We start from the raw sequence: 26,091 nt of genomic DNA, 5'->3' as shown, positions 1-26,091 counted from the left end.
AAAAGCACGGACCACTAGCCTACTTTCCGCAGCTCGACAACTCCGATAAAATACAGAGCTCCGTTGCGCTCCTACTAGCAGATTTGACAGAAATCTGCGGAGATGACCGGTGCCTTTCGGATATTATTTTGAAAGAACTGTACAGTCGGAATTTATAGGTCATGAAAAGAAAGGCTGAGAAACAGCAGGAAGCTGGTAAATCCCCTCTTGTCGCACCCCGCGTCGCGCAAAAATCTGTATACTAATTTGGAAAATTACCAGCTCCGGTCAGCGCGGTCAGCGCTGTCAGTGCGATTGCAGCACGAAGAGCTCGACAGCAGCAAAGTCAAATACATACGCCGAAAAATGCGAGCCCGACTCGGGAGTCTGATGAAGAACCTCCCGCGAAGAAAGCGCGGCCTTCCCCTGCCCGAGAGACGAACGGACGACAGGAAATCACTCTGAAAAAGGGATCAGAAAGGAAAAGCGGACAACATGCGACTGGGAAAAACTCAGAAAAACAGGTCAAACTCAAGTCGGAAACACCAGATCTCACGCCTACCAGGGAGACTGCCAGCGATGTCTCCGATGAAGAGCCGGAAGACTATTCCAGCGTCATATCTGATAGCGGCGGAGAGAACGAAGCTGGTCAAGATGAAGATGGGTAATTATCATCGTATCCGTCCAGTAGAGAAGTTTGTCCTGACTGCCTGCTTCTAGCTTTGAATCACCATCGAATTTGCCCGCTGAGATTGAGGACTTCGCACTCTCAAAGACCCGTCTGAACAAAAGCAATGTCGTCTACAGTGATGAGAGCGTGCTTTGTGTTCGCATAAAAGAGAAGATGGTAGAGTATATCTGTGGTCCCACTGGAGTAACTCAAAAAAACTTACGGTCGTTTAGAATCTCGTTCTTATTGGAATGTACGACATCTGGGTCAAGAGAGGTGTGATCAGTTTGATGGGCGCAAAGCTGCATCCTTCCCCCAAGTTATATCGAGTGTACGCACCATCAACGCATTCTCTTCCCGTGATCAAGTGCGTTTCCGGCATTGAAGGTTATGCGGAAGTCGAGATCCAGTCCTGCCACAGTGGCATCTACCGCCTTGGGGAATTGTCGCCGCTATATCATCGAATATGGAACAGCGGTGAAACTGCTGCGGACAGGGTGACATTGAAAGGGAGCTCACGCCGGACATTTTCAGTGGTATGTTACTGTACCTCGTCTTAATGTTTAGACCGTCGTTTCTAACTTAATGCAGCTGTATACTTCGTCAAATGACCCTCTTAAACGCCATCTACGACCCCTGCACCTGGAGAAGAAATGGAGCGCAGCCATTAAAGTCCTGTCGCAACGTGGACCCGGTCTGAGGGTGTTAGTATGTGGACCCAAGGGGTCTGGTAAATCGACTTTTAGTCGATATCTCTTGAACCACCTTCTCAGTCCAGCGCCCCAGACTGAGGGGGGATACACTACTCCCGACGGAGTGGCTTTCCTCGATCTCGATCCCGGACAGCCAGAATTCTCTCCAATGGGAGAAATCTACCTGGCTCACCTGCGTGAGCCTATCTTTGGACCTCCTTTTTCACATCCGACGTTAGAAGGCTCCCGCAACGGAATAATTGTTCGAGCGCACCATATCGGAGCAAGTTCACCAAAAGAAGACCCAGATCACTACGTCATGGCCGCAATGAATCTTATGGATCACTACCGCTCACTACTGGCAACCTACCCACAATGCCCACTCATCATCAACTTTCCGGGATGGATCTTTGGGCTGGGTCTGGAGGTGGCCATGTGGCTTGTCCGATCTCTAGGTCTTTCGGACGTTGTATACATGAGCGAGAAGGGGCCTTCTGAGGTGGTAGAGCCACTGGGTCACGCAGCTGGAGAGGCCAGGGTTACTCTGACAACACTGCCGTCCCAACCAGTAGACTTTGTGAGCAGGTCTAGCGCCCAGCTTCGCTCAATGCAAATGCAGTCTTATTTCCATATGTCACAGCCAGGAGGATGCCAGAATCCCGTCTGGTCTGAGATGCCGCTTGTCTACAGCAAACCTGTTCTCGTTGATTATGCAGGTCCCCGGCAAGGGATCCTAGGCATCATGGTGCTGGGGAATCGGCACGATCCAGATTTATTGCGTGATATCATTGACGGGGCTATAGTCTCCGTCGTTGCAGTCGAGAGCATAAACGCCATTTCAGGTTATAGAAACAGGGAAGTTGAAGCGATGGAGGCGGATGCAAAAGAGGACAGTATGCTCGAGGACCGAGACCAAGACGACGTTGACGTTGATAAAGATATCGATATGTCTGATGTCACCGGTATATCGCACGTCCAACAGTTGAAGGTATCATTGGAGCCCAATATCACCCGCACATCTCGCGAAGATCTCCCATACCTCTTTTTCGGAGCAGGGAGCTGTACACCCCTGGATCCCAAGGCCTCTCGTTCCCTGGGTCTTGCACTCGTCCGCACGATCCATGTCTCGAGTCGCAAACTCGAGTTAGTCACGCCCATCCCGAGTTCCAAGATCCACGAGGCCCTCAAGCAGGGCCAGGGTCTTGTCATCGTGCGAGGCCAGCTGGACAACCCGGACTGGGCCATCTGCGAAGAGTACTATGCAGCTCGCGCGGCTGAGCAGAGACATCTTGCGTCAGTTGTTCGAGCGAAGAAGCGAAAGCAAGAGACAGGTAGCAAAGATACCACGAATGAATCCGATCGGGAGCAGCAAGATGCCACGACACGACGGCTGCGGGAGCGCGTGCGGCGTGCAAGCAAGGTGCCTTGGATGACGGTCGTTGAGGAAACTGGCCATCGCCATGCGGAGGGCCGGCGGCGAGAGAAGACGTTGTGGAAACTTAGCAAGAGGGCGTATACAGGGAGCGAGAGCGACCCGGATTGGTAGCACTTCGTCCAAGTCATTGCCGTAGTTGCGACGGCTTTGTATATACACACATACATAGTGTTTGTATATGATATGTGACCTGTCCTTCGAGTCACACGGTTGGCGCAGAGGATCCTTATACATTTGATCTATCATCATCAGGGCAGTCTGTTGGTAGATTACCTACATATGTACGGAGTACAGTACATTTCTACCTAGCTAGTTCGGTAGCAGGTCCTAGCGAGGCTCACCCTAGGACTCAATATACGACCTATACGATCTCGCGTGCAGAGCACCGTGACTGGACAAGCTATACTTTAAGCTTTTTGACCAAGTGTTCTAGCCTATAGGTCTAGCCAGGGAACGATAACTAAATCCAGCCAACACATCAACACCTCCGAGGTCCATAGGTATTGATCAGACTGCTCTGATTTGATTCTGGACCTATCTGCTATGTGGATGTGTGTGACAGCCTCATGGATTACCTACATACCTCTTGCAATTACTGTACTGTACAAGGAGCCAGCAGCAACAACGACAATAATACCTCCAATAATAATACGGGACTAGGAATCTCGCCCAGATATTCCCATTCTTCTTCTTATTGTCTAAATAGCCCGGATCGGCAATAATACCTTTACAACCTTATATAGTTTATAGCGGTGTGACTTTTATTTAGTCCGGGTGGCTCTGCGCCCCGATGGCTGAGATAGTACCGTGCCTACTGTAGGTACCTAGTCAAGAAGTAATGGAAAGTTACTTACCTACCTAAGGTACTGTAGAGGGACGCTTGCTCGGCTTTTTAATCTCTTTTCTTTTCTTTTCCTTCTTTTTTTCCCCTTTTGCTTTTTCTTTTTGCATCCTGTTCCTTGCTCTCATCTCATGTCCATGCTTGGATGGTTTATCAGGTTGATTATCAGGCTATCAACCCATCAATCAGTCATGCTTCCAAAGATGGGGTTTGCTATCACGGTGATAATAACCAGCCTGATTATTGGTCTGGGACAAGGTAGGTATCCTTTCAATCATCGCACATAGTAGCAGTAGCAGTAGCGCTCTTTCTTTCCCTCTTTCTTGACCCTTTTCTACCCTAACTTAACCTGATTACTTTTTTTATGTGCATATCTAGGCCTTCTAATAACGTACCCCACAACCGGAACCATCATCGACGCCTCAAAACCCTTCTCTATAACCTGGACCTCCAACGCCGACGACCCCAGCACGGGTGACGATCTACCTCGGACAAGAACAGCAACAATCGACGCAGTCATACCAGGAAATTGAAATCGCCAAGGACGTCGCTGTGTCTCTTCACATCTACGCCGTTTCTAGCCTCGCGGAGGATGAGCGCGTTTCTGATGGCGAGGGGTATCAGATTGTTTTCGAGCCGGGGAATGGTGATGGGGCGGTGGTGTATTCTGAGACGTTTTCGATCATCAATGCAGCAGGTTCGGGAGGAGGTAATTCATCGACTGGAGCAGCCACAGCAGCAACAGGGACAGTCACGACAGCCCTGTCAGCGACATCGGAACCGACAGCATCGGTAGCAGGGTCGTCTTCCTCCGGTACAGGTTTAGGCACAGGTTCAGGCTCAAGCTCGGGTGACAACCACAGCAACAGCAATTCCGGCCTATCAACCGGAGCGAAAGTCGGAATCGGTGTAGGTGTCGCGTAGGCGTTATTCTCGTCGCTGTCATCGTTCTCCTCGCAGTCCTCTGCTGCCATCGTCGCAGACCTCAGAAGCCGGAAAACAGCAGCAGCAACAGCAGAAATCAGATCGACGATGACACGGACTTAGGCCCTCCCGAACTGCCCAACGATGAGCGAAATCATGAGCTGGCAGGTGAAGCGAAGAGTGAGCTGATGGGGGATCAGACGTGGTCGTCTCTACCGTCTGAACTCCCAGGGGAGAACGAAAGAGGCCATGTATATGAATTAGAGGGTTGAAATTCGAATATATAGATATATATAGTAACTTCTGGAGAAAAGGTATAATTTGGTTGACGGTCATATGCATTAGATATATTCAGTCGTTAATGTATATACCACACAGAAGGAATATCATGTGCCCACTTTGTGTTGTGTGTTTCCTCCGGCTGCGACAGTAACAGACGGAGTGTTGGGTATCTCTTCCCTCTTTCTTATTTCCTTGGTCGGTCATGAGCCGTAAGGAAATGCATTTACCGACCCGCTGTCGAGTTGATGACGACCGATCTAATGTTACTGCTTACTTCGTCTCTTCCCACTGCACACCTACCCACTCTTCACGCCAGCCTGCCACTCCTTCTTGCTCAGGTCCGCAATCGCCCGCGCACACGCCCAGAATTATTGTTCCCCATTCCATCCCAGCGTCATCCTTGCCGATACCGATGCCCTCTCGGCCTTCCTCGAGCACGCTGATAGCATGCGGAACAAGTTGGAGCTCAAAGACGCGTTCGCGACCACAGTAGTTACATCGAGGAATCCGGGTGTTTGCGCCGCCACTCGTCGCAGAACCTTGTGAGCGGTGAGGAAACAGCTTCCCCACAGCATCGGTATGCGAGTACAGAAGAGGAAGCCCCCGGAACTCATATCGGAGAACCTGCTCGGGATTATGCGACAGCCGAGTCGAAAAGCGGAGGAACGTTTTGTCTAGCGACGACTCGAATGTATCCTTGTCTGTTGCTCCCTCAGGTTTAGACGTGTCCTCATCGTCAATGTTCGCAATAGTGGTGGTAGAGGGAATGGTCGGTGTCGATGGACGGGAAAGGGTCTCGTATTCGGCATCAAGGTAATACTCTGGATAAGGAGATGGAAAGGCGGATTGCGGTGGCCAGGGCAGAGGTGGGCCCGCGACGACAGGCGCGGAGGCCGGTTCTGGGGACGATAGACGCGCCTTAGCGGCAAAAGTTTCTGAGAGATTGTTGACAGCTGAGCTTGACTGATTTTGTGTTTCCTGGGCAGCAGGAGTGGATGGTTTTGGGAGTGGCGCAAATGGGTTTGCTGCCGGGGCAGATGAGTTCGAGGTCGCGAAAGGGTTCGCATTCGTCGAGAGACCACTAGACGGGGCCGCTCCAAAAAGCGCTGACCCCAAGTCCTTCGCTGGAGCGGGTGCCGTCTGCTGCTCTTGTTGTGCGACTTCTTGCTTCTTTGGAACCTTGAGCTTCCTGATCCCCCGCAACGCTCTGATGCTTCCTGTCTTGCGGCTGCAAGCTTTTCGCGGGCATCCAAATATGTACAGTCTTCTCTCATCATCAGGGAAATGTTCAGGCAAATCGCCGTTCAGCTGGAGCAGAAGTGGCATCGGATTGTTGCAGACCTTGCATTTTGCAAGGTCACCGGGAGGCGGGGTTTGTTCATCTAGCCATGTCTGCGGGGGTTTGTTCTGGTTAGCAATTGTACCGTGAAAAGGACACCTGTGGATGGAGACTTACCGGCCATCCACCAAGGTGGCTGATCGTGTCATCTGTCGGTTCTGTGGTCGCATAACCCAGCAGCACCCCAGTCTCGGTGTAGTCCCCCGCATCCTCGAGAGACGAGTCGCTGTCGTAAGGATCCATTGTGTGTGCAACCTGCGGATGTCTTCCAAGAACTAGCCAAGAATCATTCGATGATCGTGGCCGATTCTCCAGTAATCAAAACAGCCTCCCAATACAGATGCGTTGGGCAAGAAGCAGACAGCAAAAATCCAAACGTCGCAAGTAAAAAAAGTTTCCATCTTTTGATCGGCCGATAAGCGATACGGGGCGGGTTGGGTCTAGTTCCGATATGGTTTAGCGCCCGCATGATCGCTGGTCATGTCACGCCAGCGATGATTGATCGATCACCACGAGGACCATCATCCATCATCCATCATCCATCATCAATTCAGCTCAGGTCTGATCCAGGAAGCTACCTTCTCAGGCATGGCTTCCTGTCTTGTGACTTGCCTATTGAGAAATTTCTAATTGAATCGCTTGTCGTTTCTGATTAGTGCCCTGTCACCCTTGCATCTGCGCTGTATCTATAAATACCTTATTGACACCGCTTATTGACGCATATAATGACCGCTTATTGATTCTCCTACAAGAAGTCAATTGCAGTCCGTACACACGTATATATGCTGGCATCGATCCTCACATAGTCTGCTTCTACAAATATCAAACTCTCTTTCCCACAACCATGTCGCCTACAAACAGTTTCCGTGAGTGGCTTGTCCACCTTGTCCTTGTATTCTCGACGGTACTGCTTGCCGATGCAGATGACCAAGTCCCGCTGCGCACAGCGTCTGGCATTGCTCCCCGCAGGGTAGCCATCATTGGTAAGCGTGATACTGTTGCTCTGATGAGTATTTTCATAATATTCATGCTGAATGATCGTCTAGGGGCTGGCTCAGGGGGCTCGTCAACTGCGTATTATCTCCGCCAATATGCGGATTTCTTCGACATACCCGTCAACCTTACCGTCTTTGAACGCAACCCATATGTGGGTGGACGCTCAACGACTGTGAATGTTTTTGATAATGCTTCTTATCCAGTTGAACTGGGAGCCTCAATCTTTGTCGAAGTCAACTACAATCTAATGGACGCGGTCAAGAAATTTGGCCTTAACATTAGCGGCGCTGGTCAAGATCGCCCCAATGAAGCTGAGGAAGTGATTGGAATCTGGGACGGTGAACGCTTCGTCTACACACAGAGCGAGTCATTAAGTTTGTGGAACATTGCCAAATTGATCTGGAGATACGGATTGGCGCCCATTCGGACCCGAAGTCTGATGAGGAACACGGTGAACAAGTTTGTGAAGCTGTACAAACCGCCATTTTTCCCCTTCTCATCACTATCCTCAGCCACGGTTGAACTTGGACTTCATAAAGCCACGGCGGCTACGGGCGCTGAGTTTCTCAAAGCAAATGGCATCTCCGCACCGTTTTCACAAGAAATCATCCAGGCCAGCACAAGGGTGAACTATGGACAGAATCTCGCCTTGATTCACGGGCTGGAGACGATGGTCTGTATGGCCACAGACGGCGCTGTCTCAGTGGAGGGTGGAAATTGGCAGATTTTCGCTGGGATGCTGAATTCATCCCGAGCGCATGTCAATCTCAATACGGCGGTGACTTCCATCCAACGCAACAGCAATGGTACATTTACCATTTCTCACGTACAAGATGATCATTCTCTGGAGCAGTCTCTGTTCGATGATGTCGTGATCGCCGCTCCCTTCCAGGAATCCGACATTAAAATCTCTCCACCACTGGACCATGTTCCTGATACGATCCCTTACGTGACTCTTTATGTGACCCTCTTTTCCTCTCCGCACCGGCTGTCCTCACGATTCTTCAATCTAGAAGATGCAGAGGTGCCTGAAACCGTCTTGACAACTTTACCACATGGCCTGGACCTTGGATCTCGGGAGGATGGGGTTGGCCCGGCCGGGTTCTGGAGCATCAGCACGCTCGCCAAGGTACAGCCCCAGGGGGAGCACGAGACGAGTGAAGCTCCCCCAGAGCATTATGTCTACAAGATCTTCTCACCGGGGCGGCTGACGGCGGAGTTCCTGGCAAACGTGCTTGGTGTCGATGCGCCACAGAGTGCAGGCAACTTGACGATTGGCGATCTCCCGAGAGAGGATATCAGTTGGTTTTACGAGAAGACATGGCACTCTTACCCATATCTGTACCCACGACAGACCTTTGAACAAATCAGCCTGGCAAGCAACCTGTGGTATACTAGTGGCATTGAGAGCTTCATATCGACCATGGAAACAAGCTCGCTGATGGGCATGAATGTGGCGGGACTAATGGTTGAGGACTGGCATGAAAAACTTAGGCTGGGGAAGCCTGTTGAATGGAACCGTTGGGTGAAGGCGGATAACACGGAGCTATGATGGAGCTGATGGAACTCGTCAATGTTCCCGCACGCAGGGAAATAAAAATAAGCCCAATATGTTTGACAGTCTTTTAACTTCAGGATTTATCTCATATCTGCAGGATGAGTATGTACATTTATTGGATTTTATCTTTCCCTTACTCTTCTCATCAATTAACTTCCGATGGAAGCTATGGGGCAAGGGTCAGCGGAGAACTATGACGATTTTAAGCTCCGCTGTGGGGAGCTGTGACGCGAACTCCATAGCCCTCCGGGGTGCAGTTGCTGCCAATAATTATGAGCCTGTCGATACAGACAGATGGGTCTATTATGAGGCCTCTGTTGCCTATCTTAGTCTCCTGCCGTCTCATGCAGCATGACTGGGCGGCAAATGCCTGTACTGTATTGTATTCCAGGGCGTATCCCTTGCTGACATAAGCAAGCATCAGCCCCAGATTTTACAGTGTGTGATTGGTTCACACCTCATGCATAATCACATGAAGTTGCTGTGATTGGCCAGCCAGCCTTATGCCGTACGCATGATACATTGCGGTCATGCGCAGGATGGCGGCAGCCCAACCTTCCTCTTGCTGGTCGACACGACAACGCTCCTTGACCGTTCCCCCCTGGCCAGTTTAATTCTTATCCTGGCCATTCGTTTTCATAGAAGTTGTGGGCCACGTCCCTGATGCTCTGACGATGGCTGACGGGTGATGGTCTCTGTGGAGTCGATGGCTCATCGGAACCAACGTGAACTGCAGTTCTTCCCATCCGGTATTCATTTTTCTGTGAGCATCACCATCCCCGTCTGCCCTGATGCTTCAGCCAGCTGGATTGCCAAACTGACCTCTTGGACGGGTCCAGATGTTCCCGTGCAGGATTCCGCCTCTCCTGCAGGACTTCCTTCCCATCGTCTGACTTGGGTCGTCGTGCCACTACGCCGGGCCTGCTTTGCCGTTTGCCTTCGACGTGAGCTTTGACCAGTCTGCCTTGCGTGCTTAGGCGGCTGGGATATAGAAAGAATCGTTGCTGGGTTTTTGCTGCGTCCTTTGTTCCATCATTGCGGTTTCACATAGGTTGCTTTTTCATCAAGGATGCCTCACCCCGACGATGCGGGAAAGACCCGCCTGAGCCTCAGGCTCAGCACGCCGTCAAAGTCTCTTCATCGTATGCCCTCGAGTCGCATGCCTGAGCGCTTCATGGACGGCGATGATGCTCACGAAGATGTTACCGCCCCACCGAGGGACGTCAACGGCCGCGACGTACATTACATGCACCAATCGATTTTCTCCATGATAGCTGCCGCGGGTTCGAGATCCGACTTTCACGCCCGGTTTGATGACTCAAGTGATAGTGATGGAGGAGAGACAGAGAAACCTGCTGAGGAGGAATCATCGCGACGACCTACTTCGCCTTCTCAAACACGGAAAAGTGGGAAGCCCATCTTAGAGGTACCGGATGAAGATGATAAAGCCGCAGGGGAAGGTTCTGCAGAGGAGAGAGGCCGTGGGCATCGGAGAAGGATCTCAGACAGCAAATTGATGCGGTCAATATCGAAGCTTCACTTTAGACATGACAAGGGAAAGGAGCCGGCTGACAGAAGTCATCTCGCCGCTCGCGATGAATCGGTGTCTCCTCGGAGATTATCGGGCAGCATGACTCCCCGGTCAGCGCCTGTGCTCAGTAGGATGATCGAAGCTCAGAGTCGCTATGATCCCGCAGCTTCGTCAACGGGGAGTGCGACTGAGACTGAGTCGGGAACTAGTGAGATGAAAAGCAGCCAATCGCCCTCTACGAGCCTCCTGTCTACACGTCTAAGGGAAATATTTGGATTTGACAGGCCTGAGCAGGTGATCGGGGAATATCCCTGTTGGCTGATGCAGAGCGCCTTGCTTCAGGGCTATATGTATGTCACAGAAGGGCACATCTGCTTCTACGCATATCTGCCTCAGAAGTCCAATACGGCTGTCAAATCCGGATACCTGGCTAAGCGTGGTCGCAAAAGCCCAAAATATACCCGTTACTGGTTCTCGCTCAAAGGCGATGTTCTTTCCTACTACGCCGATCCTTCGAAGCTCTACTTTCCGAGCGGCCATGTTGATCTCCGTTACGGTATCAGTGCCTCCCTTTCTGAACAGAAGGATAAGGGAGAAGAAGTCAAGGATTTCACGGTGACGACAGACAACCGAACCTACCATTTCAGGGCCGACAGTGCCGCCAGTGCGAAAGAATGGGTCAGAGCACTACAAAAGGTTATCTTCCGCTCTCACACTGAGGGGGGGAGGGTGAAAATCTCCTTGCCCATCGAGAACGTTATAGACATAGAGGAGAATCCCATGATCGATTTCGCGGAAACATTTAAGATTAGAGTAGTGGACAGTGGCGAGACGTATGCGATTGACGAGGTTCGTTTCTCCTGCTCCGGAAGATTGCGTGGCCAGTTGCTGACATGTGTTCTCAGTACTTCTTTTCTTTTTTCAATTTTGGCAAGGATGCTTTCAATGTTTTGAAGAATTTAATCAATGGCACGCCTGCGCAACGTATTGCACAAGACCCTGTTGGAACTTTGGGGTTGAAAGGCAGCCCGGAAAGCTCGCGCCATCGATCACGATCGGCGGATAGCACCCGGCGGAGGAGCTCGTCCGGACCATTCATTGGGGCTGGCGCTGGTGACGTGGGTGGAATTAATGTGTCCCATGGACGAAGCGCTCACTTGAGGACGAAGAGTGATACTGGATCACGCCGGAGAAGTGACGGCATGAGTCGCGCGAGTTTCGCACGAAGGCAACATGACTCGTCAGACTCGTTTGTTCAGTCCCTCGGACAAGGCACTGAGACTTCGGTCACCCTGCAGTCAACTACAGACACAGCCGAGTCTGCAAGCCAGATTTTGAATAGGAGTGACGTCTTCCGGTCTCCTACCATCCAGAGATTACGATCAACTCCGTCTGCATCGGAGGATACGGCACGTTCCGCGCGAAGAAAGGTCAGCGCCGGCGATGGTGGCCCCTTCGACGAACTCTCTAGCAAACGGGAACAAGAGTCCCAGGGCACGGTCAGTGAGTCCGACCATGAGGCACCGAGCAGTAGCAAGCTTTATGCTACTTCTGCGCCGACTTTACAGGAGATTGTAAGAGCTGGAGCGTATCCGCTGCAGCGCGCAGCTGGATTTGCAGAATATCTCAGGAGCCGATCCAAACAGATGAGTAGTCTGTTGGCAAGTGAATCGATGGGATATATCGAAAAGGTCTCGGGCATGTGGACCGGTGGTGGGAGGCATTATGCTGAAGGAGAAGGGTTTTCTTCTGAACGTTTTATTGACCAGGAGGACATGGAACATAGCGACTCACATGGCGATCGCTTCCGTGCTCACTTCGCGCTTCCTTCCACTGAGAAGCTCCAGGCCACTTATTACGGATATCTTCATCGCGTCCTACCTCTCTATGGGAAGATCTACATAGGCAACACAAAGTTCTGCTTCCGGAGTCTCTTACCTGGAACTCGCACCAAAATGATACTGCCCATCAAAGATATCGAGAACGTGGAAAAGGAAAAGGGCTTCAGATTTGGCTACCAGGGCCTCGTTTTGATCATTCGCGGCCACGAAGAACTGTTCTTTGAGTTTAACACGTCAGACTCCCGGGATGACTGCGCTGTCACACTGCATCAGACTCTGGAGTCTGTTAGGTTCTTGGTTGAATCAAGCATGTTGGCCCAGCAAGAGAATGATGAGGCAGCTGCTGCGAAAGCGGAGCATCAATTGCTACAAGAAGCAAGACAAGATGCGTTAGGTGAGGAGTCCCAGGAGGTGCATCCTATCTTCGACGATCCTCGTGCTTCCATCATCAATTTCAAGCCCGCCGAGTCATTGAGAATCACCTGTTTGACAATCGGCTCGCGTGGTGATGTCCAGCCGTACATTGCGCTCTGTAAAGGCCTACTGGCGGAAGGACACAGACCTAAGATTGCAACGCATGCGGAGTTTGGGCCCTGGGTGAGGAAACATGGCATTGACTTCGCCCCCGTTGAGGGAGATCCGGCGGAGTTGATGCGGATTTGCGTTGAGAACGGGATGTTTACGTATTCATTTTTGAAAGAGGCGTCGCAAAAATTCCGCGGTTGGATTGATGATCTCCTTTCTTCTGCGTGGAAAAGCTGCCAGGACAGCGATGTCCTCATCGAGTCCCCGAGTGCCATGGCTGGCATCCACATCGCCGAGGCCCTCCGAATCCCTTATTTTCGCGCCTTCACAATGCCTTGGACGCGCACTCGAGCCTACCCGCATGCTTTTGCCGTTCCTGAGCACAGAATGGGCGGCGCGTATAACTATATTACGTATGTCATGTTTGACAACGTCTTCTGGAAGGCGATTTCCGGGCAGGTGAATCGATGGCGGAAGAAAGAACTGGGGCTGCGGGGGACAAATCTCGACAAAATGCAGCCAAATAAAGTCCCCTTCCTCTACAATTTTTCGCCTTCGGTCGTCCCTCCACCTCTTGACTATCCCGACTGGATTCGAGTCACGGGTTACTGGTTCTTAAATGAGGGCTCGGATTGGACGCCCCCGCCGGAGCTGACCGAGTTCATCCAGCGTGCACGTCAGGACGGCAAGAAAATTGTCTATATCGGGTTCGGATCTATTGTCGTTTCGGATCCTGCTGCCTTGACGAAGACTGTGATTGAGTCGGTTCAGAAAGCCGACGTCCGCTGCATCCTGTCCAAGGGCTGGTCCGATCGTCTCGGCGATCCAACGAGTGCCAGACCGGAAATCCCTCTCCCACCTGAGATTCACCAGATCCAGGCTGCTCCGCACGACTGGCTGTTTACTCAAATTGATGCCGCCGCGCACCATGGAGGGGCTGGAACAACTGGAGCCAGTCTTCGCGCCGGTGTGCCGACGATCATCAAGCCATTCTTCGGTGATCAGTTTTTCTTCGGAGCGCGTGTCGAGGATTTGGGGGTAGGAATCTGCATGAAGAAGCTGAATGTCAGCGTGTTCTCGAGAGCGCTTTGGGAGGCAACGCATAGTGAGCGAATGATTGTCAAAGCACGACGGTTGGGCGAGCAGATCCGCAAGGTAAATCTTATCATCTGGTCATTCTTATAAGAAAACCTGCTAACCTTCTTCCAGGAAAACGGTGTAGCGAATGCTATTCAGGCGATATACCGGGACCTCGAATACGCCAAGACTCTTACTCGTCAACGCTCCGCTGTGTCGTCTACTCCGTTCACGCCTTCGCGCACTGACGAGCCGACGGTCGCCGCAGATGGAGACGGGTTGGAGGACATTGAAGAGACGTGGACTTTCGTTGACGATGTCACCGACCCTGATGTCTCCAAGAAGGGACGCGAAATGGATCACGAGGGCAGTGGTAGTGTATTGCGAGATAGATCCAAAACCCGCGCTGAGACGTCCTCGGCTTAGTAGCGGCGAGAGGAAGCGGATTTGAGTTGTTATCACTGGACTGGTGCAGACCTGTTGCGATCCCTGGGTGGTATTTCATGACCTACTCCTGCGTTTCTTGCCTTCGACCGAGTTTTTCCGTTCTTTTTCTTTTCGGCATTTTCCCGAATTATTGATGCTGGTTGCGATTGAGACGACACTGGCGTAATATGAATGCGAGGATATGATGCTATGATGTCTATATGCTAGTTTGACTCGCTGCCTCCACTTTGTCGTGTTATGACGGATCATGATGATAATAATATCTTGTCCGACTCTGGCATCTGATGACGGCATGGTTCATAGCTCTATGTCATACATGGACTAGATTGCCTTCTTCTTTTTTTCTGAGATTATTGCTTTTAATGTACTGTATTTTTGCTTTTTTGTTTTCTTGATGGACATGGTTTTCGCAGATACCAATACGGATACCAATATCATGTTTACCTGGGTCACGTGCGTTTATTTTTTTCCCTCTTAGCACGACAGTAGGCATCCTCATCAAATCTCACCCTCTCGTTCTGATGAGGTTTATTCATCTTGGTCTCTTGTAAGGACTTCATACGTTTGAAGATATGTGTATTCCTCTGCCCGAGTTAAGTCAACCCTTGTAGGTGAATTGTCCACTCCGATGTCGTCCCTCCGATGCTCTCTCTTTAGGTGCCAAGACTCAATCGAGGAAATTAGCGCGGCGACAGTGAAAGCGACGAGCAAGTGTAGCCGCGGGGTAGCTCCGTCAGCGGGGCAAAGGAAAAAAGAGGATGGAAGTGGACGGCGAGGTGGGAGGATTAGATAGATTAGATATGTACTCCGTAGGTATTCCGTACAAGAAGAAGATACCTCTAATTTATTAACTGATGACAATTCAATTTACAAAGTACCCCAATTCTACTTACTGTGCGATCAGCTGACAGCGGAGAGACAGTCGGAGCGGGGAACAACACAGCGGAGGCGATCGGAGCCCTCTAATCCTACGCCTGGAGACTTCCGGGAACGGCCAGAAAAAGTCACCGGCGGGAACAAGCAGCCTGGTAAGGTTGGTTTGGTTGACTTTGACGGGTCCCGACGCCGCCCTCTTTTTTTCTTTTCCCTAATTCTTTTCGCAAGCCTTTGCTTGTTTTTTTTCCCCCTTCTTTTCGTACTCGCTGCCATTCTCTCTCCCACCTCTTTATTATTTTGTTACCAGTTTTCTTTTGTGAGAAAAGGAAGGGTTGCGAATTAGAATTCCCCAAAATGGCTACCTACGCTCTGTCGCAGTCCCATCGGGAAGTAAGTATTTGTTCAAAAGCAGTTGGACGCCATGCCAATGCGAACGTGAGACTGACTTGAGTCATTTAGATGATGGAGAAACACCTGGCTGAGCTGGATCCTGAGGTGGCGGAGATTATGGTAGGTGCTGTTCAAGACTAGAAAGGGAAAAAAATTCAATGACTCATCGCTGATGGTCGGTTTGTTATTTTAGAAAAAAGAGATCCAGCGTCAACGGGAGTCCATCATCCTCATTGCTTCGGAGAACGTTACTTCTCGCGCTGTCTACGATGCCCTCGGCTCTCCCATGTCCAACAAGTACTCCGAGGGCTACCCGGGCGCCCGCTACTACGGAGGCAACCAGCACATCGACGCCATCGAGCTGACCTGCCAGGCTCGCGCTCTCCAAGCCTTCCGCCTGGACCCGGAGAAATGGGGCGTCAATGTTCAGCCTCTCAGCGGTAGTCCCGCCAACCTGCAGGTCTACCAGGCTCTCATGCGCCCGCATGATCGCCTGATGGGATTGGATCTGCCTCATGGCGGCCATTTGAGTCACGGTTACCAAACGCCTCAGCGGAAGTCTGTCTCCCTTTAATCCCAGGAGAAAAGTTATTGCCTGAGCTGACCGCATGTTCCAGGATCTCGGCTGTGTCGACCTACTTCGAGACTTTCCCCTACCGAGTCAACCTCGAGACGGGGATCATTGACTATGACGCCCTTGAGGCAAATGCCCAGCTCTACCGCCCCAAGATCATTGTCGCTGGTACTTCGGCCTATTGCCGTCTCATTGACTATGAGCGCATGCGCAAGATTGCCGACTCTGTCGGCGCCTACCTGATGGTCGACATGGCCCACATCTCTGGGCTGATCGCTGCTGGTGTCATTCCCTCCCCGTTCGAGTACGCCGATGTGGTGACTACGACGACGCACAAGTCGCTTCGTGGCCCCCGTGGTGCCATGATCTTCTTCCGCAAGGGTGTGCGGAGCGTCGACCCCAAGACCGGCAAGGAGACCTTGTACGATCTTGAGGGCCCCATCAATTTCTCTGTCTTCCCTGGCCACCAGGGAGGCCCTCACAACCACACCATCACGGCCCTGGCGGTTGCTCTCAAGCAGGCGGCCACTCCGGAATTCCGGCAGTACCAGGAGCAGGTGTTGAAGAACGCCAAGGCTGCCGAGTACGAGTTCAAGCGATTGGGCTACAAGTTGGTGTCGGATGGCACTGACAGCCACATGGTTCTGGTGGACCTGCGCCCGCAGGCTCTTGACGGTGCTCGCGTCGAGGCCGTTCTGGAGCAGATCAACATCGCATGCAACAAGAATGCGGTGCCGGGTGACAAGTCTGCGCTGACGCCAGGCGGTATCCGTGTGGGCACGCCCGCCATGACGAGCCGCGGCCTGGGCGAGGAGGACTTCAAGCGTGTTGTGCAGTACATCGACCAGGCGATCAAGATCTGCAAGGAGGTGCAGAGCCAGCTGCCCAAGGAGGCGAACAAGCTGAAGGACTTCAAGGCCAAGGTTGCCTCGGACGAGGTCCCTGAGATTGTGCGTCTGCGCAAGGAGATTGCCGAGTGGGCCAGCACGTTCCCTCTGCCTGTGTAAGCAGGTTGCCAGGTTGCAGACCCGAGGCTTTCTTTTTCTTCTCATCTCATATGCTCTTTACCTAGGCGTTTTATGTTGTGTTATGACAAAGTTCAACCTAATGATTTCCTTTTTCTGTGTGTGTTATTTGGGAAGCGGGCGATATACGTACGATTAAATTAAAAGGGGCAGGTGATTGATTGAGAAAAAAGTTCTGCATGTTTTTCTTCAACATCTCATGAGATTCTTGTGAGACATGGGCATGGACAACTGGCACCGTGATGGTTCATCTTTCAACAGGGTGAGTGGGAACTTCAACGTTTCAATGCATCCGGCGCAGTGGTTTCATCATTACAAACAAGATATTTCTTTTCTTTTCTTGTTTTGTTGTCTTCTTGTTTGGGTTCTGGGGGGTTTTTTTTGACTGGACCTTCTCCCACTTTCCGTGGAGTGAGTCTCAGGTTTGGTTGTTGTATGTTCACTTCAATTATCCAATCCACATCATCATCATAGCTACCTAAGCTAAGAAGCTTCGTTTCCATCCTCTTTCGTCTTTCGCCTTCTTTCCATGTGTGTTGTATTGTTATTCTTCATCGGGACGAAGTTTTCGTCCCGAGTCTTTCTCAGTGCCTGTCAACTCGTTTTGTAGGAGTCATATAGTTGCCGTAGGATATGCCGCAGGACAAGTCGGCTAGCCACTCCAGTCCTGTCTTGTTCTGGAGCATCATTCTCAGGGTCGCAAGCTGCAACGGATTGCTGCCAGCAGTCCATATCCTCAACTCAAGAGATTATTCCATCGTATCGCATTGATCCAATCCATTTTGGATCCCTTCTCCCAATCAATTAAATATGGATAGAGATGCATCTCAAGGCCCCATCTCCATCTTCTCATTCAGCTCCATCCCAGCCCTCCGCCCAAACTCCGCAATAACCGCCCTCAGCCGTCCAATGCGCTCTTCCAACTCGGCAATTTCCTGCTCCTGCTCCTCCACCGTCCGCGACACGTCGGGGAGACTATCGATGACGGCGCGCGCTTTTTGGATGCGGATCTTGACGGCGCTGGCGGCTGTGGGGAGGTCTTTGATGTCGAGAGGGGGGAGGGCATTGGGACCGAGCAGAGTGGTGTCTGCTGTCGCGGACGCAGCGGATGATGTCGTGGGGGCAGGTTGCTGCGGCGCTTTCGTAACTTGTTGTGATTGTGCTTGTTGACTTTGTTGCTGCTGCTGCTGAGCTTGAGTTGGTCCCGACGATGCTGCTGCAGCGCCCGCCGCGTCGCCTGCTGGTTCGGGAGCTGTTGTGGAAGCTGTCGCTGCTGCAGCTGCTGAAGACAGTAGACGTTGCAGCAGAGCATGCAATGGAGGAAGAAAGTCAAAGATCTGTGGAGACGGGAAAGGAGGCACTGTTCGCGGAGAGGTCGTCGGGATTGCGCCTGGGGTCTCGGTCTCGGGTGCGGAGGAGCCCTTGCGCTGGGAATGGGAGTGGGATGTGGCTGAAACCGGGGATTTGGACGCCATAGTCGGTAGCGATAAGGATAGTAATATGACTGATGCTGATGATCGAACGAATCGTAGGTGTATGGATCCTGAATATTTTGTTTTGTCTTGCCCTGGAGTAGCTTGAGTCCGAGCGATTACTGTCCTGCAGTAAATTCTTTCACCCGGAACTCTGGCAGGAGCAAGGAATGAAGATATCTGAGGAAGAGATCGGAATGCGGTTCGACTTTCGGAACTGGGGAAGAGTAGTACCTAGGTAGTTTGACAATGAAGTTATTGTTAGTGTCGGACTCTGACGTCGGTCGACTGCCAAAACGGGCGCCGGTCTGGCTCTCTCCCGCGTCTTGCTGCCCCTCGATTTCCCCTCCACGGCCCTCCTTTTTTTACTTCTTTTTTTACACCGCAACGTTGCCTGGCTTGTCTGGTTGTCTATCCAACATTCCGGAAAAAGACAACGTCTGGCTTTGCGCAATTGAATAGAATAACTCCATACATCATACTTATTCTCCCTGCCATCTAGATATACCCCGCCATGGCCAAGGTCGACCACAAAGTCGCCCTCAGTACGTTTCCCTATCTTTTGCGAAACCCTCTATTTCAACTTGACTAACCTCAATCTCGTCAGTTGTCATTGACGGCTGGGGAATCCCCGGCCCCAACTCTCCTCCCGAAGGCGATGCCATCGCTGCCGCCGAGACCCCCGTCATGTCGGCCTTTGCTGACCCCAACGCCAAGGTCGCCCAGGGCTACACGGAGCTTGAGGCTTCCTCCCTCGCGGTTGGCTTGCCGGAAGGTCTCATGGGCAACAGTGAGGTCGGCCACCTGAACATCGGTGCTGGCCGTGTCGTCTGGCAGGACAGCGTCCGCATCGACCAGACCCTCAAGCACGGCAAGCTGAACGAGGTCGAGAACGTCGTCAAGTCCTTCAAACGCGCCAAGGAAGGCAATGGCCGTTTGCACCTGTTGGGTCTGGTTTCCGATGGTGGCGTCCACTCGAAGAACACCCACCTGTACGGTCTGCTGCAGGTCGCCAAGGAATTGCAGGTGCCCAAGGTCTTCATCCACTTCTTCGGTGACGGTCGTGATACGGACCCCAAGAGCAGTGCGAGGTACATGCAAGAACTGCTCGAGAAGTTGAAGGAGCTGGGAATTGGCGAGCTGGCCACTGTCGTGGGTCGCTACTATGCTATGGACCGCGACAAGCGCTGGGATCGCATCGAGATCGCTATGAAGGGCATTGTCCTTGGGGAGGGCGAGGAGAGCACCGACCCTGTCAAGACGATCCAGGAGCGCTACGAGAAGGGAGAGACTGATGAATTCCTGAAGCCGATCATCATTGGCGGGAAGGAGAATCGGGTTCAGGGTATGACATCCTTCACGTCTTCAATTGACCGTTGACTGACCTTTAAATACTTCAGACGGCGACACCCTCTTCTTCTTCAACTACCGTTCGGACCGTGTCCGGGAGATCACTCAGCTGCTGGGAGACTATGACCGCTCCCCCAAGCCCGACTTCCCCTACCCCAAGGACATCCACATCACCACCATGACCCAGTACAAGACGGACTATCCCTTCCCGGTCGCCTTCCCCCCGCAACACATGGGCAACGTGCTGGCCGAGTGGCTCAGCAAGAAGGGAGTGAAGCAGAGCCATGTTGCGGAGACGGAGAAGTATGCGCACGTCACTTTCTTCTTCAACGGTGGTGTGGAGAAGCAGTTCCCGGGCGAGGACCGGGACATGATCCCCTCGCCGAAGGTTGCCACTTATGATCTTGACCCGAAGATGAGCGCCGCTGCGGTTGGCGAGAAGGTTGCGGAGCGCATTGCGGAGGGCAAATACGAGTTCGTCATGAACAACTTTGCGCCTCCGGACATGGTGGGCCACACGGGTGTCTATGAGGCTGCTATCCAGGGTGTGGCAGCCACGGACAAGGCCATTGGCCACATCTTCGAAGCCTGCAAGAAGCATGGCTACATTCTGTTCGTCACTGCGGATCATGGGTGAGTTTTTTAATCCAGAAGTGCAGCAATTGGTAGAATGAACACACACTGACTAACGTACTGTAGAAATGCGGAGGAGATGCTCAACGAGGAGCGCAAACCCAAGACCTCCCACACGACCAACAAGGTCCCCTTCGTTCTGGCCAACGCCCCCGAGGGCTGGAGTCTGAAGAAGGAGAACGGCGTGTTGGGAGACGTTGCCCCGACCATCCTGGACGCGATGGGCATTGAGCAGCCTGAAGAGATGAGCGGGCGCAGCTTGCTCATCAAGTCTTAGACTCGTAGACTTTTTTTATTCTTAAATTTCCCGTTTCTTTTGTTTCAACCTTTTTTTTTTGGAAGATGAAAGATCTTATCACAGCGATCTCTTCTTATTCCCCTGCTTTCCTTTCCTTTAATTTCTTATCTTATCTTACCTATTTGATGATTTGACTATGACTGGTGTATGTGACGACGCATGAATAATTAATAAGAGAATAACAGCAAGAAAGAGAGAGGGCTAGAGGGGTGATATACCGTACAGATGTTAGGTAGTTAGTGTAGCAATAAAATAATAGACCACGAAAACTACCTAATCTAGTGACGATAGTGATAGACAGCTTGAGAACCATGTGCAGGAGATTAAGAGATTCATATTCGTCCCAAGTAAGTAAGTTAAGTTAAACTGACAGATTCAGACGACAATAATCCCTAATCTCTAATCTTTGCTTTATGCAGTGAAGGTCACTGGGGGAAGAACACCAACACCTTCACCATCACCGCCATCAAGCCCGTCCGAAGATAAGAGCTCATCAGACAAGGATTTAAGATATAAGGTCTTAAGCGGTCAATCGAGTGTATACAGTCAATCGCAACTGAAACAAACCTGCCTGTTGCGGGACGACAACAAATGCGTTGTAACTGGTCTCTACGATTTGGAGAAACCCGAGTCTACCTCAAGAAGAGCGAGACCAGGTCCTTACAATGTGGACAGAGTCTGCCCACATCGTCCCATACTTCGCAGCTCCTCAGGAGCGACTTGGACTGCCTCTGCCATGCGAGCCATTTTCCGGCCACGCTCAAATGCCTTTTCTTGGGAGGCATTTTGCTTGTGATTGTCCTGCAGTTGCGACGCAAATTAGTGTTTGAACCCATGGGAGTCAAAGTCTGGTAATCATCCGATGATGTCACGCTCCCCAGCTTGTTTTTTTTTCTTCAGCCAATTTAAGCTTCAGTAAGGGGTGCTACAAAAACAACTGTTTGTTTCTGCTTTCTTTGGTTGGATGACAAGGAAGGGATTTTACTTACTGGCTACTGACTGCGCGTCTTAAACCTGGGACCCGGACCCCCCAGCTGCATTGGATTGGAGAGAAAGACCTGAAAGGGGAAAGAAAGGGTCAGGTGCATTACAGACGCACTGAGCTAGGTAGGGACCCCAGGGTCTGTTGGGGGAGTATGTATATGTTCTTCGTTATGATATTTACGTTGTACGTTGTGTCGGATTTTGAATCAAATGCTATGTGTATTAAATAGATATTCTAGCATTGGCGGTCTGGTCCATTGTAGCTGATATGTCAGCTAGCATCACGTCTGTGAGTATCAATTTACATAGCCGGTCTGCATGCAAGCAGGTGGACTTGTCATCCACCAATCTGTCTGTCTCGTCTGTCCTGTATCGATTCCTCCGTCGGCTTCGAATGCACGAACAAGGTCCAGGCGTAGTCGTTCAAACTCCGATACAGACCCTGTCTGGACTTCAGACAGGTTATCTGGGTCATCCGTTCCTATCTTTTCCTTTCTCTTCAAAGGCAGTGACCGGCTTGGGCCGCAACTGCCTTGCTGTCTGGCGATAGTGTTGTCCCTCCACTTTGCTCCTCAAATTTGGTATATTGGCATCTTTTTCGTGTGAATTCAAACGTCATTCTTCAAGATCAAGACGAAGCAGCACTGGCGGCTGCGGCTCGCTGCTGTAGTTGGGTTTGAAATTGCACGATCTAGAGTGTTGTCAGTAAATTCACAAAACAGACCTTAGGAGTTGGGTGCGATACCTCAGTCCGCTTCTTGTCACTCTTGCTCTGAAGTTCTGTGATTTGCGACTCGATCCGTTTACTAGAGAAACAAGCGTGTTGTCAGTCATCAATCCCATACCTAACGCCTGGCAAATACCAGCCACATATATGCTGGTACGTATGTGTCTGCATAGGAGGACTTACATCTCCTTTTCAATGAATTCCAGACGGCCGTCCACAGCCATGATGGCTTCTGTCTTATCTTGCTTCAGCAGAACAGGTCCCACCAGCTTGTAGATGTTCGCATCGTCTTCGAGAGAGGCGAATTCCTGGATAATCCGTTAGAAGTACGACCATTGTGATAATCATCCGGACAGCAAGAGATTGCTACCTTCTGCACACTTTTGTTCTCTTGCAGCTGTGATTCAAGCTTCTGGCGCGCCTGGACAGTGTTCTCGAGCTCTGCAGTGGTATCATGATCAGTACATGAACAATCACCACCTTACTTATACCAGGCTTACCAGTCTGTAGCTTCTGATACTCGTCCGACAGCTGCTGCAGATGCTTCTGCGGGTCCTCCATGATGCCTCTCTGCTCTCTAGCGTTTGTTGAGAAGATGGGTGTAAATGGTATGAAATTGGCAGCGTCTTGTGTCTTCAGCGCTAGCGGGGCAACCAAACCCCTCGGCCGTCGTCCTGCCGCCGGCAGGAATCAACACCGCCAGTAGACACTCCGTCGCTTGCCTCGGCCTGTCTTCGCCCATCAATTCCAGATAAAGATACCTGGACACAGGTATCCAGCTCCTCTGTTACCTGCACACCTTGACCGTCGAATCCATCGTCGCCATCCGTGTCCGCTCCCTCTGTGTCCTGCGACCCGACACAACGCCCAGTCGAGCGGCGATCTTTCGGAGACCCGTTCCCCACACCGAGCTCAGAAAGCTCACTGTCAGTCTCGCACTCGCGATTTTGTTGACAACTACCTCCATATACCCAGAAAGAGTGATCCGGGTGAGCCAGGTGAGCCAGGAGAGCCAGCATGAGTAATACGGATTTTCTGGGGCGGGCCATCGACACAGTCAAGAAGGCCATCGACCACGACAATGCGGGCGAGTACGAGAAGGCTTATCAGCTCTACTACTCCGCACTCGAGCTATTCATGCTCGCTCTCAAGTGGGAGAAGAACCCCAAGTCGAAGGAGATGATCCGGGCCAAGACAGGCGAATACATGGACCGCGCAGAGAAGCTCAAGAACCACCTGGCCAACGCCGAAAATCGAAAGAAACCGAGTGCTGTGGGCGCGAATGGCAAGGTGGCGCCTGGGAGTGGGAAGGGGTACGTTGATTCCTTCTATGTTGGTCATTCTGGATCTACAGGCTGATGGATTGCTTGCTCTACAGGAAGGAAGACGACGACAGCGAAGACGCGGAGGCCAAGAAACTTCGAGGCGCCTTGCAGGGAGCGATTTTGTCAGAGAAGCCCAACGTTCGATGGGAGGACGTTGCAGGTCTTGAAAGCGCCAAGGAGGCACTCAAGGAGGCGGTCATCTTGCCCATCAAATTCCCACACTTGTTCACCGGCAAGCGACAACCCTGGAAGGGAATATTACTCTACGGGCCTCCGGGAACCGGAAAATCGCATCTGGCCAAGGCAGTCGCGACGGAAGCGAACAGCACATTCTTCAGCGTCAGCAGTAGTGATTTAGTGTCGAAGTGGATGGGAGAGAGTGAAAGGTCTGTTGGAGACTAGGCCTGTTGGGTGTTTCTACTGATTGTCGTTTTCTAGACTGGTCAAGCAATTGTTTAATATGGCCCGAGAAAACAAGCCGGCCATCATTTTTATCGACGAAGTCGACGCGCTGTGTGGGCCGCGAGGAGAGGGCGAGTCTGAAGCATCCCGGCGGATCAAAACCGAACTCCTTGTGCAGATGGACGGTGTGGGCAAGGATTCGAGAGGCGTGCTGATTCTGGGTGCGACCAACATTCCCTGGCAACTTGACGCGGCAATCCGACGACGATTCCAGCGACGGATTCACATCAGTCTCCCCGACCTCAACGCACGGATGAAGATGTTCATGCTGGCCGTGGGCTCGACTCCGTGCGAATTGACGCAAGCCGACTATCGACACTTGGCCGAGATTAGCGAGGACTATTCGGGCAGTGATATCAGCATAGCTGTGCAGGACGCTTTGATGCAACCTATCCGGAAGATTCAAACCGCAACACATTACAAAAAGGTGAGTCTCGTCGCGAGGAGATACCCGCTGGTATCCAGATCATTAATTAATTTACTACTCTACAGGTTATCGTCGACGGAGTCGAGAAGCTCACACCATGCTCACCGGGTGACGCCGGTGCAATGGAGATGTCCTGGATGGACATAGAAGCCGACCAGCTCCTAGAGCCGCCTCTCACGCTGAAGGACTTTATCAAAGCCATCCGCAATTCCCGACCGACGGTCAGCCAAGAAGATCTCGAAAAGAATGCAGAGTGGACACAGCAGTTTGGCAGTGAAGGACAGTGATGACGATTCTCCTTTGCTTTTTTTCTTTCACTTTCTTCTTCTGCTTCTCTACTCCGAGTGAGCTCTTTTTTTTTTCATTCTACTTTCGGTGCGATCATCATAATGGGGGTTAGTTAGAATATAAGAAAAAGCGACCGATTTTTGACTTGATTGAACATTGAACATTGAAACATGGTTGTTGGGCGAGGCGATTGATGATGATTGATCGATTGATTGATAATACGAAAGTATGCAATGCGTCCGTCGATATTCCTTTTTTCCTTTTTGACTTTTTTTTTTGTGCTTGGAGTTTTTATTGTTTACAGTGTTTTGCGTTAGCGTTCGCGCTCGTATTAATTCAGGAAGGGCGTTTGTGGCCTTTTTCTCTTTTTCATCTCTGACCTTCTTTTTTTTATCTCTCTGCCTAAAAAAGACATGTCCTGTCCTGTGCTGTCTTGTTGTCTCATCCCGTGCCAGTCAAGCCTGTTTTTGAAGGACTGAGACTTACTCTGGCGTAATTTTGTATGCATATACACACATACACGGACACAACCACACATGTCTGTCTTCTCTCTCGATCTGGTCTGGTCTGATCAGAAGTCATCTCTTTTGGCACCGTCGCTTTTTTTTGTTGATTGATCGACATTAAATAGTGATTGGAATATGATCAATCTACTAGATGGAGACATACTGTACATTATATTCGTGGATGATTGAAATTCAACAGCATACGATGCATTCATTCACTCTCCCCTTTCTTTCTAGAACCGTGTAGGTAGGTAGGTAGGTAGGAAGGTAGGAAGGGAGCAAAAGAAAAAGGAAAAAAAAACCAACCGATTCTCTGTCCAGTCCAGGTATATACAACAAGACACCCTACAGACGGCTATTCCCAAAATCAAAAAAACAGAAAAAGTAAAAAAAAAAACAAACCAACCCCATGGGACAGACATGATGAAACCAACCAATCAATCAATCCCCTACTTTTATGAACATGAATATCGTGGCAGGTCAGAGTAGAACAGAACAAGAACAACAAAAAAAGAACATCTTAACATGTTAACATAAGGCCTTGGGAATCATCCTTGAAGCAAGCAATAAACTCCAAACGAGACGAGACGAGACGAGACGAGATGGATCCAAAAAAG

The 26,091-nt window shown here is 51.1% G+C and overlaps 10 protein-coding genes across 10 annotated transcripts; 7 read left to right on the top strand and 3 right to left on the bottom strand.

Annotated features, from left to right (window-relative positions):
- Window positions 1–161: 161 nt before the first annotated feature.
- VTN77DRAFT_3110 (uncharacterized protein) lies at window positions 162–2,887 on the top strand (the record flags this gene model as incomplete). The annotated part of the gene is made up of 5 exons (XM_069419025.1): window positions 162–195; window positions 262–643; window positions 700–826; window positions 883–1,185; window positions 1,241–2,887. The coding sequence occupies 5 exons, from the start codon at window positions 162–164 to the stop codon at window positions 2,885–2,887; spliced, it is 2,493 nt and encodes an 830-aa protein (XP_069278910.1).
- Window positions 2,888–3,748: 861 nt separating this feature from the next.
- On the top strand, window positions 3,749–4,150 carry VTN77DRAFT_3109 (uncharacterized protein; the record flags this gene model as incomplete). Its single annotated transcript, XM_069419023.1, has 2 exons — window positions 3,749–3,875; window positions 3,996–4,150. 2 exons carry the CDS (start codon window positions 3,749–3,751, stop codon window positions 4,148–4,150), a joined length of 282 nt encoding a protein of 93 aa, XP_069278909.1.
- Window positions 4,151–5,093: 943 nt separating this feature from the next.
- VTN77DRAFT_3108 (uncharacterized protein) lies at window positions 5,094–6,405 on the bottom strand (the record flags this gene model as incomplete). Its single annotated transcript, XM_069419022.1, has 2 exons — window positions 5,094–6,215; window positions 6,280–6,405. 2 exons carry the CDS (start codon window positions 6,403–6,405, stop codon window positions 5,094–5,096), a joined length of 1,248 nt encoding a protein of 415 aa, XP_069278908.1.
- A 601-nt stretch (window positions 6,406–7,006) lies between these two features.
- Window positions 7,007–8,710, top strand: VTN77DRAFT_3107 (uncharacterized protein; the record flags this gene model as incomplete). Its single annotated transcript, XM_069419021.1, has 2 exons — window positions 7,007–7,145; window positions 7,209–8,710. The coding sequence occupies 2 exons, from the start codon at window positions 7,007–7,009 to the stop codon at window positions 8,708–8,710; spliced, it is 1,641 nt and encodes a 546-aa protein (XP_069278907.1).
- Window positions 8,711–9,785: 1,075 nt separating this feature from the next.
- Window positions 9,786–14,116, top strand: VTN77DRAFT_3106 (uncharacterized protein; the record flags this gene model as incomplete). Its single annotated transcript, XM_069419020.1, has 3 exons — window positions 9,786–11,096; window positions 11,153–13,768; window positions 13,823–14,116. The coding sequence occupies 3 exons, from the start codon at window positions 9,786–9,788 to the stop codon at window positions 14,114–14,116; spliced, it is 4,221 nt and encodes a 1,406-aa protein (XP_069278906.1).
- A 1,251-nt stretch (window positions 14,117–15,367) lies between these two features.
- VTN77DRAFT_3105 (uncharacterized protein) lies at window positions 15,368–16,984 on the top strand (the record flags this gene model as incomplete). Its single annotated transcript, XM_069419019.1, has 4 exons — window positions 15,368–15,403; window positions 15,473–15,523; window positions 15,597–15,961; window positions 16,021–16,984. The coding sequence occupies 4 exons, from the start codon at window positions 15,368–15,370 to the stop codon at window positions 16,982–16,984; spliced, it is 1,416 nt and encodes a 471-aa protein (XP_069278905.1).
- An 845-nt stretch (window positions 16,985–17,829) lies between these two features.
- On the bottom strand, window positions 17,830–18,477 carry VTN77DRAFT_3104 (uncharacterized protein; the record flags this gene model as incomplete). The annotated part of the gene is made up of 1 exon (XM_069419018.1): window positions 17,830–18,477. The coding sequence occupies one exon, from the start codon at window positions 18,475–18,477 to the stop codon at window positions 17,830–17,832; it is 648 nt and encodes a 215-aa protein (XP_069278904.1).
- A 511-nt stretch (window positions 18,478–18,988) lies between these two features.
- Window positions 18,989–20,734, top strand: VTN77DRAFT_3103 (uncharacterized protein; the record flags this gene model as incomplete). Its single annotated transcript, XM_069419017.1, has 4 exons — window positions 18,989–19,019; window positions 19,082–19,819; window positions 19,875–20,457; window positions 20,524–20,734. 4 exons carry the CDS (start codon window positions 18,989–18,991, stop codon window positions 20,732–20,734), a joined length of 1,563 nt encoding a protein of 520 aa, XP_069278903.1.
- A 1,633-nt stretch (window positions 20,735–22,367) lies between these two features.
- Window positions 22,368–23,027, bottom strand: VTN77DRAFT_3102 (uncharacterized protein; the record flags this gene model as incomplete). The annotated part of the gene is made up of 5 exons (XM_069419016.1): window positions 22,368–22,430; window positions 22,485–22,545; window positions 22,650–22,774; window positions 22,837–22,907; window positions 22,967–23,027. The coding sequence occupies 5 exons, from the start codon at window positions 23,025–23,027 to the stop codon at window positions 22,368–22,370; spliced, it is 381 nt and encodes a 126-aa protein (XP_069278902.1).
- Window positions 23,028–23,483: 456 nt separating this feature from the next.
- VTN77DRAFT_3101 (uncharacterized protein) lies at window positions 23,484–24,967 on the top strand (the record flags this gene model as incomplete). Its single annotated transcript, XM_069419015.1, has 4 exons — window positions 23,484–23,779; window positions 23,845–24,177; window positions 24,230–24,680; window positions 24,746–24,967. 4 exons carry the CDS (start codon window positions 23,484–23,486, stop codon window positions 24,965–24,967), a joined length of 1,302 nt encoding a protein of 433 aa, XP_069278901.1.
- Between the last annotated feature and the right edge of the window lie 1,124 nt (window positions 24,968–26,091).

The sequence above is a fragment of the Rasamsonia byssochlamydoides genome, assembly GCF_041956645.1.
Source record: "Rasamsonia byssochlamydoides strain NRRL 3658 unplaced genomic scaffold VTN77scaffold_21, whole genome shotgun sequence".
NCBI classification, from domain to species: Eukaryota; Fungi; Ascomycota; class Eurotiomycetes; order Eurotiales; family Trichocomaceae; genus Rasamsonia; species Rasamsonia byssochlamydoides.
The sequence above is the reverse complement of the archived record's forward strand: the minus strand, read 5'-3'. Positions and strand labels throughout refer to the sequence as shown.